At 45.4% G+C, this 14,543-nt stretch overlaps 1 protein-coding gene across 1 annotated transcript in view; it reads right to left on the reverse strand.

The window, feature by feature from the left end:
• EPHX4 (epoxide hydrolase 4) overlaps positions 1–6,267 on the reverse strand; it is a gene marked incomplete at its 3' end in the record, with an annotated part of 29,648 nt that extends 23,381 nt beyond the window's left edge. The window contains exons 1-2 of the mRNA XM_079778020.1: positions 5,961–6,267; positions 3,023–3,108 (exon numbers count right to left, since the gene is read on the reverse strand). Of these exons, the coding sequence (XP_079634146.1) occupies positions 3,023–3,108; positions 5,961–6,191 (317 nt within the window). The 5' untranslated portion in view covers positions 6,192–6,267. The remainder of the gene's footprint in view (positions 1–3,022; positions 3,109–5,960) is intronic.
• Between the last annotated feature and the right edge of the window lie 8,276 nt (positions 6,268–14,543).

Below are 14,543 nucleotides of genomic sequence, written 5' to 3' on the forward strand. Positions count from 1 at the left end.
TTGAAAATGTTAATAAAGGTATCTTTCTTAGCTAGGCCATAGTAATATTGTTAATCTTTTCTTTTAAATATATTTTTATTGATTTCAGAGAGGAAGGGAGGGAGAGAGAGACAGAAACATCAATGATGAGAGAGAATCATTGATCGGCTGTCTCCTGCAAGTCCCACACTGGAGATCGAGCAGGCAACCTGGGCATGTGCCCTGACTGGAAATCGAACCCATGACCTTCTGTTTCATAGGTTGACACTCAACCACTGAGCCATGCCAGCTGGGCAATATTGTTAATCTTGCCTCTGGGTTGTAACAAACAAATGAAGCAGTTTGTTTAGTTAAGATACTCATCTGTCAACACATATGATATTATTATTTTCTCATTAGCTTTACTTAAAATTTTGAATTAATTTTTTATGTCTTTGTACCTAATCAATAAAGTTCTGCAGATTTAAGCTCTCTTAAATATTTAATTAATCACCTTTTCTGCCCATCCTTGCTAACATGATCTTAATTCAGGCCTCCACTGATGTAACAGCCTATTGATTGGTCTGAGTCCACGTCATTCCCTTTGGTTCTTTCTTCTATGAAACCAAAGTGATGTAGCAAAACCACACACTCTCTCATGTAATTTCCCCACTTAAAATATTTTCTCGACACCTTATTACTCATATGTGAAGTTCAAACTCCTCTGGCAGACAAAACCTCCAAGATTTGACTATTACCCAATTTTCCAGCCCAATTACCTTACACCCTGTCATCTGCTATATAATAAAAAGAGCTACCATCTACATCATTCTCACCACGGGCCCACACCTTTGGTTACGGGAATACACTTCAACCCACTGAGCCACACGGGCCAAGGCCCAATCTACACTTCTTAATCCCTTCACCATTTCACCCAGCGCCCCTGTTAAAATGTGCATTGTTTTAATATCTTAAGTATCTGTGTCTTCATTCAGAATTCACTTAATTAGAGATTTCAAGGTAGAAATTTGATTCAAGATAATGTTTATAATCTCACAATATTTTACATTTAAAATTGTATTAGATACTATGCAAACATAATACATGCATTATCATATTAATAATTAAAATAGCCTTACAAATAAACTTAACTATTGCCATTATCAGTGAATGGGGTCAAACAATAGCACAACTGCTATTTTAATAAACTGCAAAAGAATAATTTTTAAATGTAATCTTCCCAGAGTTCATAAATAAAACATAATTGATTTACACTTCAAACTGAAAAAGAAATCACATCAGTGATTCATATGATTAAAACAAAAACAACCCCTTTGATACAAGAATGAGACATATTGCAAGATCATTAACTCCTGGAAATATTATAAACTAGCGTTCCCGTTGCAGAAAAAATCCTGCAATAGGGTTTCCTGCTGCACTCTACCCCGCCCTGCCTGCTCTCCTCCCTTGTCCCCTGCCCCGCCTTCTCTGCCAGCCCGCCTGCTTTTCTCCCTTCTCGGCCAGCCCGCCTGCTTTTCCCTTCTCCCCCGGCCCCGCCCCGCTCCTCCCTTCTCCTCCCCCCGGCTTGCTTGCTTCTCCGCAGCTTTGCTCCCTTCTGCAGCTCTTGGCTTCTTTCTAAGCTGTCTTGATATGCAAATTAGCCGCCATATTTGTTGGGGTAATTTGCATACTCGTCCTGATTGGTTGGTGGGTGTGGCTTGGCTGGTGGGCATGGCTTGGCGTAGCGAAGGTGAGGTCAATTTGCATATTTGTCTATTATTAGGTAGGATAAACAAAATAAACTATTTTCACCCACATTTTTTTTTTCTGGTAGCTTTTGGGAATAGCAGAGAACCATTTTTAAAAAACCTCTTTCCTAGTTATTACTTTTAATGTAAGGAGGGTTTCTGGTTTCCCAGGCTAGCCATTTTCAGATGTAGACTATCCTTCCCCTTCACAACAGAGGACAGGCTGTCGTCATCAGCCTCTGTGCTCAGCTGTGCGTATGAAGAGCCCTCATTTGCCTATGCACTTGAATAATGACAAACGCATTCCATACAGCTGGTGATGAAGACGACTCAAAGAAATTGCTGGCATCAACTCAGAATATATTTTTTTTAATGATGCAGCAAGTAAGTGACTGAGGCAGAAGTCACTGCCCATGTTACTTTATGCAGATTTGACTAATGCTTCAGACTTACATTTTATTGTGAGTCAATCATGTCAAGCACTCCTCTAGCTGAACCTACATACACATGTTGATTTGCACGGGCTATTTACCACCCAATTGTCTCCAGATGAAAGAAAATAAAAATTTAACAAGGAAATAACTTATGTTTATTTATGCAGGTAAATCCAGAGTGGAGAAAAATCTTTATGTGGGGAAAATCTCAGGAAAAGGCATCCATAGACTTTTTGCTTTGGAAGAATGGTTTTTTGCCATCCTCCATTCTTTTCTTCAATGCCTAGTGCACTAGCATCCTCAACGCGTCCTATATGATAAAAGCCTAATATGCAAATTGTTCGACCAGGAATTCAACTGCTCACTATGACGTGCGCGGAACATAGCACTCGTCAGCAACGCTGGCAGCAGGGGGCAGTGGAGGTGCTGCTAGTCCCGATGGGCCCCAATGAGAGCGGGACCGTGGCAGCATGGCAGAACAGGTGAGCGGGCAGCGCCAGGCCAAGGTGGGTGTGAATGGAGGCCCGATTACCCCGCAGACAGTGACTAGCTGAGGTGGCAGGGGGCAGGGCCACTACATGGCTCCCAGGCGTTGAGGGAGCCAGGCGGGGGCCGGGGGGGGGGCAGCCCTGATGGATCGCCCAGCAGGTGGGATAGTGGAGCAGATGAGGGGGCAGCGCCAGGCCACGGCAGGATGCCAGGTGGGGCTGGGGGGCGCGAGCTGAGGCCTGATCCCTGCAAGCCCCCCTGAGGGACCACACCCATGCACGAATTTGTGCACCAGGCTTCTAGTTTATTAATAAAGTCCCTGTATGTATGGCACTCTGATAAGCAAAGTATTTAATGCTAAAAAAAAAAAAAGAGTTAAATTTGTAAGTTTACCAGAATTCTGGAAATCCATGAAGTAGCAGCATAAGTGGTTTGCCTCTTTCTCCAGCAGCAACATAATGAAATCTTAACCCAGAATCCTGCAGTAGAAAACACGAAGTTTCAGTCATGATTTGTGTTGTTAAAGTAGTACAATTAGTATTTCCATTTCATAAAAAAACACACTCACTTGCATTATTTTTAATATCAAGAAATAAAAATTCCATAGCCAGTTTGGCTCAGTGGATAGAGCATCGGCCCGCAGAATGAATGGTCCTGGGTTCGATTCCGGTCCAAGGGCATGTACCTTGGTTGCAGGTTGGATCCCAGGACCTGGGTGGGTACATGCAGGAGGCAACCAATCGATGTGTTTCTCTCACATCGTGTGTCTCTCTCTCTTGCTCTGTCTCCCCCTCCTATTCCCTCTCTCTAAAAATCAATGGAAAAATATTTTTGTGTTGAGGATTAACAACACAAAACACCTTTAAAAAACGAATAAAATAAATATTATTAATTTTCAAAGAGAAAAAAACTTTATGATTTATCAGTAGGATGAATTGACAGATTTACTTTGTCAACATTCCCTTTATAGTACCTTCCCTTCTTCTACTTACAAAGTCAGTTTAAATATTACCAGCTTCTGAAACAATGTCACAATTTGTGACTTTCATTTTACTGCTGTGTCACATCTCATCTCATTCAAATTCTATAGGATGTGTAAATAATTCTGATTTGAATTTATATTCCTGCCATGTTTACCCCCTGGTCAAGTACTTTTCTCAGCTTGCCCGTCAAGAGCTATGCCATCAGTTATATAATTCACACCTTCTTTCCTTATTTTTAGTCCTCTCCTTCCCCCATTTTTATTTTAAGTTGAGAGTAGCATGCAGCTTGCTCCTCATGTCATATCTGTGTATTTGTAATAGCAGAACACTCTGAGTGCTCAAGACTTCACTCTGCATGTGGGAGACAAGACTGCCAGGGAAATAAAAAGCATAGGAATGAGACAGGAATACAGTGAATACAAAGCAAACTGAAGAGAGAAAAGTGGAGGAAAAAAGCAATAGAGAAATAAAAACTCATAAAGAAGTGAGGAAAGAAAGCAAGAGCCAAAAGCTGGGCACAGACACTGGTATTATATCAGGTTACCCAAGTACTTGGGTTTTCAGATGTGAAAAAATCTTAAAAGGCATCTAACCCAACCCCATCATTTTTGCAGTCTTAGAAACTGAGGTCCAAAGATGTTAACACAGATCATGACATCGGTTAGGAGGAGGGCTGTGGCTGGAACCTACCAGGACAATGTTCTTCCATTCCTTGGTCTGTGTCTCTGGGAAACTCTTTAATATATTTTATTGATTTTTTACAGAGAGGAAGAGAGAGGGATAGAGAGTCAGAAACATCGACGAGAGAGAAACATCGATCAGCTGCCTCCTGCACACCCCCTACCGGGGATGTGCCCGCAACCAAGGTACATGCCCTTGACCGGAATCGAACCTGGGACCCTTGAGTCCGCAGGCCGACGCTCTATCCACTGAGCCAAACCGGTTTCGGCTCTGGGAAACTCTTTAGATGGCCAGTGAGAAGAATGGCATTCTGAGGCATTTCAGATGAGTTTTACACTACTTTTTCTCCGCATGTTGAATGAAGAGAGTAAATCTGACTTTAAATCTGACTTTGCCCTCAACTGCAGAATGCCTTGCTAGGTCAGTAACTTCTTTTCTTGGTGGTGAGTCTTGGAAGATAAAATACTGTGGGCACTTGATTGAGTTTAGTGAACAAATTACTGCACTTACCATGTGCCAGACACTGGTCTTTTTTTTTTTTTTTTTAATCTTCACCCGAGGATATTTTTCCATTGATTTTTAGAGAGAGTGGAAGAGAGAGGAAAAGACAGAGAGAAACATCGATGTGAGAGGCACACTAATTGGCTGCCTCCTGCATGAGGACCAGGGCCCGGGCAGGGAAGGAGCCTGCAACCAAGGTACATGCCCTTGACCAGGGTGGAACCTGGGACCCTTTGGTCCACAGCCGCTGCTCTATCCACTGAGCCAAACCGGCTGGGGCCAGACACTGGTCTTTTTGGTTGTTGTTGTTCCACAAATCTGAACTCTTTAATGATCATATCATGGGCTGAATAAAGGTAAGAGAGACATATCCCTGGGTCTTCTGCACTCCAGCTGCTGGATAATCTAGCTCCTAATAGGAATCCTCCACGGGGTGACACACGTGTCCCCTCCTTTGAAGCTGGTTTCGAAAGGCCTGCGAGTCAAACTGTAGGGTGCATCGCAAAGGGCCCCGCCTGAAGCCGCAGGGAATAGAACCTCGTGGCTGTGAGAAGCCCTGGGACATGCGTGGACATGGATGAGTCTGCACGCATGGCAGGCACTTCCTTTTAACTCCACTCCTCTGGTCTCTAAGTTCATTAGTTGGCTTCCTTCTCCACCAACATACACCACTTATTGATGACTGCATGCTGCTTAGGTCCTCTGTGAATGTTCCATTCTGCTGATCTGAATAAACTCCTGATTTCCAACGACTTATTCTATTTGCTCTCTTATTCTATAATTTGGGCAAGGACAGACTCCTGAGACCTTAGGGCGCCACCTGGAACACTTCCCTGCAGCCGATCTGAGCTCTAAAGGGCAAAGAGGGGAGGGGAGACAGCTTCCCCTTCCCACTTAACCTATTCTCTCTCTCTTCCTCATCCCCCTCCCCCAACACACACACAAGAAACAGGGAACGTAAACACACACAGTCCCGACCCCTCTGCGGCCACACCTCGCCCCTCTTGCCTCCCTTTGGCATCTGGGTCGTCCCCGCCGCGCGCCCTGCGAGCCCCGAGACCCCAGGGGACGCTGGGCCGGGCGTCAGGGCAGGAGCAGCCCCCAGCCCTCTGCTCTCCCGCGCGCCCCGTTCCCTCCCGCCCCGCCGCGCCGGCGCCGGCCTTCACCTTGACGCGCACGTAGCAGTGGGTCCCCAGGGAGGGGTCGTTCAAGCCCGGGGGCGGGTGCTCCCGCGCGCCCCGCCGGAAGGTCTGCGCGGGGCCCGTGCCGACGCTCCACAAAAGTTTGAGCAGGTGGACGGAGGCGCAGAGCCCGCCGTAGCCGTAGACCAGGGACCAGAAGAGCAGGGACCGGATCGCGGACATCAGGCGGGGCAGGCAATCCCGCAGCCTCGCCATCGCGCGGCGGGCGGCGGGGCCCACCGCCCTGGGAGGCCCCGGAGCGGCAGCGCTCACACCGGCCGCCGCCAGGCAGCGAGCGCCGGCGCCAGGCCTGCCCGCCCGCCCGCCGGTCCCGGTCGCCGGCTCCGCGCGCACCGCCCGGAGGGCCCGGCAGCCGCGCCCGCCCACGTCCCGTGTCGCAGCCGCGGGCTCTGCACCCCCGGGGCGCGCTCTGGGGCCCAGCGCGGAGCGGCCCGCCGCACTCGGCGCGGCTGCATTGCTAACCTGTGGGGAATGGGGAGGCTCCCAGTCAGCCCAGGTGCCGCGGAGGGAAGGGCCTCTCTTGTTTTGACCGGCGTTCAGATTTTCTCTCGGTGCCCACGAGCCTGTTGGAATTTCGTTAGGCCTTTACCTGGATCATAGAACTGTGACCCAGAGCGGGGCAGAAACTGGTTTTCATACCACTCAGCAGACATGATGACTTGATTCGTTCCTAACACTTTTCTGAAGGTGCTGATATTCTCCGACTAGTTCAGTCCTTATGTTGAAGAAGACCGGAAAAACAAACAAACAAACAAACAAACAAACAAAAACAAGCAACGCTTGGAGAGTTTGGAGTCGGGTGGGCTTAGAGAAAAATGAATTCAAATTCTAAGCAGAGCAAATAAGCAGAAGTTTTCTTTTTATTAAAGAGCCAGCCCTATGTGTGCTTAGTGGTTATCTCGTTGGAAGCTTGTGGCCTTGAAAACAACACAGTTCTATCCAATTAAAAAATGCATCTGCATATGAGCCTAACCAGTCCAGTGGTCACGGACAACAGGGGGGTGGGGGCATGCGTGGGAGGGGTTTGGGATGGGAATGAGGGGGATGAGGACAAATATGTGATACCTTAATCAATAAAGAAATTTTAAAAAAATGCATCTGGCGTGGCATGAGAGTATGGGCGTATCTAGTCTCTGGCCTACAAGGTCAGACAGCTAAGTTTATCTTCCTTATTATTCAAGCAGGCTAGAAAGCAAAGTTACTGTTATTATTATTTTTTTATTTTTCAGAATAAGGGGCTGTCTAAAAAATATCAGAGAATTTCAAACAGTAGTTTTACAAAATAGGGGTTAGCCTCCTCAGTTATTATATACAGAATCATGTCTGGAAACTCCTGGTCAGTTCTCTGTCCCTATAAGTTTTCCCTTTACAAGAATCTTACCTTATAATAGACAAATATGCAAATTGACCGTACCTTCGCTACGCCGAAGCCACGCCCACCAACCAAGCCACGCCCACCAGGAAACCGTTGCAGGGACTTTGGGGTGTGGCGGAGCCCAAGGCCGGGAAAGCCTCGGGCCGGAGGCTTTCCCGGCCTTGGGCACCAGAGGGGAGCCTGCACCGATCGCAGGAAACCACTGGGGGTCGGCTCCTGCGATCGGTAGCAGGGATGCTGGGTGCGGCCGAGCCCAAGGCCAGGAAAGCCTGGGGCAGAGGCTTTCCCGGCCTTGGGCACCAGCGGGCAGCCTGCACGGATTGCAGGAAACCACTGGGGGTCGGCTCCTATGATCCGGATCCCGGATCCGTAGCAGGGACGCTGGGTGCGGCGAGCCCAAGGCCGGGAAAGCCTGGGGCGGAGGCTTTCCGGGCCTTGGGCACCAGTGGGGAGCCTGCACCGATCGCAGGAAACCACTGGGGGTCGGCTCCTACGATCCGGATCCCGGATCCGTAGCAGGGACGCTGGGTGCAGCGAGCCCAAGGCCGGGAAAGCCTGGGGCGGAGGCTTTCCCGGCCTTGGGCACCAGCGGGGAGCCTGCAAGGATCGCAGGAAACCACTGGGGGTCGGCTCCTGCGATCCTTAGCAGGGATGTTGGGTGCGGCCGAGCCCAAGGCCACTGCCCGGGGCCAAGCCCCGACCCTGAAAAAGGCAGAAGGCGGTGGCCACAGCCAAGGCCTGGGTCCCCGGTGCCGGCAGAAAACTGGTGCAGGCAGCCAGGTGAATGAAGGTCTATTGCACGAATTTTCGTGCAAACGGGCTACTAGTATTGTATAAATAGAACCATCTTGTATGTAACCTTTTGTTTTTGGCTTCTTACACTTAGCATAATGCGTCTGAGATTCAACCGTGCTGTTACATGCATTGTTCCTTTTTTATTGCTGAGTAGTGTTTCATTGAATGGATGTACTACCGTTTATCCATTCCCCAGTTAAGGGACAGTTGAGTTTCTTCCAGTTTTGGTGGCTATGAGTAAAACCACTATAAACATTCATGTAAAGTGGTTTTTTTGTGTGTGAACATATGTTTTCATTTAACTTGGCTAAATACTTAGAGTGGGATTGCTGGGCAAGGTGGCAAGTGTGCATTCAACTTTATGAGAAACTGACAAACTGTCCAGTTTTGAGTTTACATGGGCAGTGTGTGAGAGTGATGATTGGGTCAGATTCCTGCCAGCACTGGGATTGTAAAAAAAAAAAAATCTTTTAAATTTTAGCCATTCTAAGAAGTGTGCAGTGGTATCATTGACATTTTAATTTGCATTTCCCTAATGAAGAATGTTGAACATCTGTAGGACTTGTGAGCCACTCAAATACATTCTTCTTTGACTGCTTTTGTTGCTGGTGGTAGGAAGTGCAGAGGGGCATTCTCTGCTGTCCTAATTCAGCCTCAGAGGCAGGCACTATGTCATTGGACATCAGGGCGGGACCTTCTCAATTATCCTTCCCCACCCCCAGTACCTTTGATAGTCTGCACATGAGATGCATTTCCTTCCCCCCCAGCAGCAGTGGCTCTTCATCAGTGCCTTAAAGGTGAGGTTTGTATTCTTTCGTGGTTGTTAATCCTCACCTGAGGATCTTTTCCCATTGATTTTTAGGGAGAGAGTGGAAGAGAGGGGAAAGACAGAAACATCATGTGAGAGAAACACATGGATTGGTTGCTTCCTGCACCAGCCCGGGTGCAAGGGGAAGGAGCCTGCAACCGAGGTAGTGCGGGAATCGACCTGGGATCGCTCTATTGACTGAGCCAAACTGGCAAAGGCAAGGTTTATATTCTTTAGGGAAGATAGGGGAGAAAGATTTGGGGGTGGGGGGTGGGCGAGGAGGGCTCTTTGCTTTTCTTATATCTGCTGCCATTGTCTTTCAGGCCTGCATCTGAAGGATGGCTTCCTTAGAATCCTTATCTTGCACCCCAAATCTTCTTTGTGGAGTACTGATGCCTGGATGCAGTCTATGGAGAAGAGCCTGAAGTGTTTGCAGATTTCTTTTGTGTTCCCGGGGGTTCTACATTCTCAGCTACTCAGCCTTTAGCCATTTGATACAACTTTTAGATGATTTTTGTTGTTGTTACCAGATTACATAGCATTTGATGGTATCTGCTCAGGTAAGCCAGTACTTATGTCCTGCCTCTACTTTGATGTGTTTGTCTTTTCTTAGATTTCAGGTTATTTTGGTTACCCTGCAATCTCAGTCCTCAATTATTATTTTTATAGCAAGGCCTACACTTGCATGAATTTTGTGCATCGGGCCTCTAGTTAATAAATAATACAAGATATATAAAAGCCTAAGTGACTGTCCAGTAGCTATGACATGCAATGACCACCAAGGGGAAGACGCTCAATGCAGGAGCTGCTGAGCTGCAGTGACTTGGCAGCTGCGGTTTCAGGTGATGCACCTGGAACCAGAGAGGAGGGAGCCTGATTCCAGGGTGTATCACCCAAGAAGCACCCTCTTGCAAACTGGGTGGGGGAATGTCGGAGCTGGTTTCAACCCGATCCCTGCAGGTCAGGCTGAGGGACCCCACCAGTGCATGAATACGTGCAACGGGCCTCTAATACAAGATAAACTCACAGCTGTAAATCTACTTTTACCAAACCCTGTAATTGACATATAGCATTATATTTGTTTTAGATATATGATTTAAGTATATATTGTACAATGATCACAATAAGTTTAGAATTTTTTGAGAGTATTACCTTTTTTAATTGAAAATTTTAATAATATAAATTTATATCCTCCTATATAATAGAGATAATAGGCAAATTGACCATCACTCCAACACACAAGATGGCTGCCCTCGTGTGATCAAAGATGGCCGCCCTTGGTGAACACAAGATGGCCACCACAAGATGGCCTGCAGGGGAGGGCATTTGTGGACAATCAGGCCAGCAGGGGAGGGCATTTGGGAGGGACCAGGCTTTCAAGGGAGGGCAGTTGGGTGTGATCAGGCATGCAGGGGAGGGCAGTTAGGGGGGACTGGGCCTGCAGGGGAGGGCAGTTGGGGGCAATTGGGCTAGCAGGGGAGGGCAGTTAAGGGCGACCAGGCTGGCAAGGGAGGGAAGTTAGGAGTGACCGGGCCAGCAGGGGATGGCAGTTAGGGGCGATTAGGCCTGCAAGGGAGGACAGTTAGGGGCGACCAAGCCTGCCGGGGAGGGCAGTTGGGAGTGACCAGGCTGGCAGAGGAGGGCAGTTGGGGGGTGACCAAGCCTGCAGGGGAGGGTAGTTGGGGGTGACCAGGCCTATAGGGGAGGGCTGTTGGGGGAGGACCAGGCCTGCAGGGGAGGGCAGTTAGGGGCAACCAGGCTGGCAAGGGAGGGCACTTGGGGGTGATGGGCCAGCAGGGGAGGGCAGTTGGGGGTGACCAGGCCTGCAGGGGAGGACAGTTAGGGGCATTCGGGCTAACAGGGGAGCAGTTAGGCATCGATCAGATTGGCAGGGGATTGGTTAGGGGTGATCAGGTTGGCAGGCAGAAGCGATTAGGGGCAATCAGGCAGGCAGGCAAGCGGTTGGGAGCCAACAGTCCCAGATTGGAAAGGGTGCAGGCTGGGCTGATGGACCCCCCGCCCCTGTGCATGAATTTTGTACACCGGGACTCTAGTGTAAGCATAAGAGAATAGAGAACTTGTGGACACTTTATGCAATGTAATTTACACTCTATAATTTTATCATATATGTAACTTTGTGTATTCAACAACAAAGTTAAGAGTACAGAACATTTCTATAACAAGGATGCTTTTTGTTGCCCTTTTATATCACCTACACCTTTTCCCTCCTAGAAACCACTAATCTGTTCTGTTTCCAATTTTTTCTCATTTCAAAAATATTATGAGATCATATAGTCTATAACCTTTTGGGATTTTTTCATATGGCTTTAAATGTTTTTTTATAAGAAACTGCCAACTAGTTTCTAGTGTGGCTATATCATTTTAAGTACCACCAGCAATGTATGAGGGATCCATTTCTCTGCATACTTGTCAACATTTTGTATTGTCACTATTTTTCATTTTAATCTTTCTGATCTCATTAGTCACTGATAGTTAATGATGCTAAAATATTTTTGTAAAATATGTTTTTATTTATTTCAGAGAAGGAGAGGGTGAGAGAGATAGAAACATCAACGATGAGAAAGAATCATTGATTGACTGCCTTCTGCACACCCCCAACTGGGGCTCAAGCCCGCAACCCAGGCATTTGCCCTTGACTGGAATCGAACCTGGGACCCTGCAGTCCTCAGGCTGACACTATATCCTCTGAGCCAAACCAGCTAGGGCTAAAAAATATTTTCATATATATATTTGCCATATGTATATCCTCTTTGGCAAAATTTTGGGGGTTTTTGCCTATTTATTTAGTTTGTTATTGTACTGTTGAGTTTTTTTAAAATATATTTATTGATTAAAGAGAGGAAGGGAGGAGAGAGAGCTAGAAACATCAATGATGAGAGAGAATCATTGATCGGCTGCCTCCTGCACACCCACTACTGGGGATTGAGCCCGCAACCCAGGCATGTGCCCTTGGCTGGCATCGAACCTGGGAACCCTCAGTCCGCAGGCTGACGCTATATCCACTGAGCCAAGTCAGCTAGGGCTACTGTTGAGTTTTAAAAAGTAATTTACTTTATAGATCTTAGAGAGATGAAGGGGGGCAGAATCGATTTTGTTGTTCCACTTATTTATGCACTCAACTTTTACAAATTAGATAAGTGATTATAAAATAATAGAGTGACAGCTATTTAATTCAGAGGTTCAGTAAGCACATTGTGATAGCATAATTGATAGTTTAGAAAGAGAGATATGTCCCCCTACCTCATACCATATATAAAAACATCTTTAATCCATCTGGAATTTTAGGATAAAAATATTAATTATATCTGGATGTTTTTAGTGCAAAAAATTATAAGACTATTTTATCATCTTGATATGAAGGATACATTCCAAAACAAAGAAGAATATCCTGACACTATACAGGAAAATCACTAAAATGACTATATAAACTAAAGAACTTGTATGCACATCTTGTGGACACAGACAATAGGGTGGTGGAAGAGGTGGGGTAGGAGAAGTCAATGGGGAATATAAGGAGACGTATGTAATACTTTCAACAACAAAGTTTTTTTTAAAAAATTTAAATTGTAATAGAAAAAATATAAATCTGAAAAGCCAAACAATAGATTGTAAAAAATGTTTATAAGCTGAAGAGCTAACATCTAAAGGAAAAAAAGTCTATGAAACCCAAAAGGAGAATGATAAAGGATATTAGTGACTACACAAGTCATATGGCTAACAAATATAAGATGATCAACCCCACTTGTAGTCTGGGAAATGCCAATTTAAAAAGCCAATTATTTTTTTTTTTAGTTGAAGTATAAAAGAATATGAGGGCAGCAACATCTAATGCTGGTGAGGATAATGGGAAAGTGGTACTTACACCTAGATAGATGCTCGTGATGCATTAAGAAAAAACAAGCCCCTCAAAGCCTCTTGAGCATATAAGCTCTAATTTCTCAATAGCTGGGCTGGGAAAGAGAAATTCTTACTGTCTCTACATTTTGTCTTTAAATAAAAGCTTTGGGATTTAAAACGAGAAATTACAAAATTTATAATTAGATATCATATTCTTATATAAGTGATTAGTAACATGCCCTGGCTGGTTTGCTCAGTTGGTTGTAGCCTCATCACATACACAAAAAGATTATGGGTTTGATTCCCAGTCAGGGCACATACCTAGATTTCAGATTCAATCCCCAGTGGGGGCACATACAGGAGGCAACCCATCAATATTCCTCTCATATTGATGCTTCTCTCTCTCTCCCTTTCTCTCTTAACCAATAAAAAGTTATCCTCAGATGAAGATTGGGGGGAATAAAAAATGCTGGGCCAGTGTGGTTCAGAGGTTGAGTGTCAAACTATGAACTGGAGGTTCTGGTTCGATTCCTAGTCAGGGCACATGCCTGGGTTGCTGGCTGGATCCTCAGTGGAGGGTGGGAGAGTTGTGCAGCAGGCAGCCAATCAATGATTCTCTCTCATCATTGATATCTCTCTCTCTCTGAAATAAATAAAAATGTATTTAAAAAAAGGACTAGTAACACGATTTTTGGACTGACATATTAACCTCAACTGTTGGCTTCTACAAAATTATGTACAAATTAACAAATTGACAAGTGACAATTAGAGACAATATTTATAACACAAAATGTTAATATCCAGAATATATGAAGATAAAGAAACAAATTCCCATAATTGACTATATTGAAAATCACTGAATTACACTTTGAAGGGTGAGTTGTAGCTTAATAATTTTCAAATTCTGCCCAGGCTGGTTTGGCTTAGTGGATAGAGCGTTGGCCTGCGGACTGTAGAGTCCCTGGTTCGATCCCAGTTAAGGGCACATGCCCAGGTTGCCAGCTTGATCCCTAATATGGAGTGTGCAGAAGGCAGCCGATCAATGATTCTCTCATCATTGATGTTTCTATCTCCCTCTCCCTTCCTCTATAAAATAAATAAAAATATATTTTAAAAATAGTAACTTTCAAATTCCCATAAAGAAAAGAATGTTTAGATCATAGATTGATGATGGGAGAGGTGGTATTGGTTAGAGTTCTGAGCACAATGGAGATATAATTGACTGCCTAGCAAGAGTGAATGGACCAAGGGAAATGTAGTAAGATTTCTGGGCAGATATAAGACTAACTTGAGTTTATGCTCATGAATTTGAAGTGAGATGAGTTATCATGGTTGTATGTCTTTCTCTAGCCAGTTAGATTCATGGAGAGCTTCTGTGTGAATGAAGGCACTAGGATTAATTTGCAGTAGGTCCTTGTGATGTCTAACGATGGCTGGAGTCAAGGGAGTAAGCTAGAAAAAATAGGAGGTAGTGAGAGACTAGGGGGCTTGAAACTGAGACTAAGGAAGGGTTTTAGTTATTGGTATTGACAAAGGAGTAGCTATGATTGATTAGATACTAAGATCATTAGCAGAAAGGTCAAGAATTTCAGAAGTGTTTAGAAAGTGACAATGAAACAGACTAAAACCTCTGGGGAACAAGGAGTGAATCAGGGATGGCAAATACCTATGAGTAGTATTATAGTCTTATGATCATGAAAAACATAAAACT

Source organism: Cnephaeus nilssonii (assembly GCF_951640355.1).
Source record: "Cnephaeus nilssonii genome assembly, chromosome: 7".
NCBI lineage: Eukaryota > Metazoa > Chordata > Mammalia > Chiroptera > Vespertilionidae > Cnephaeus > Cnephaeus nilssonii.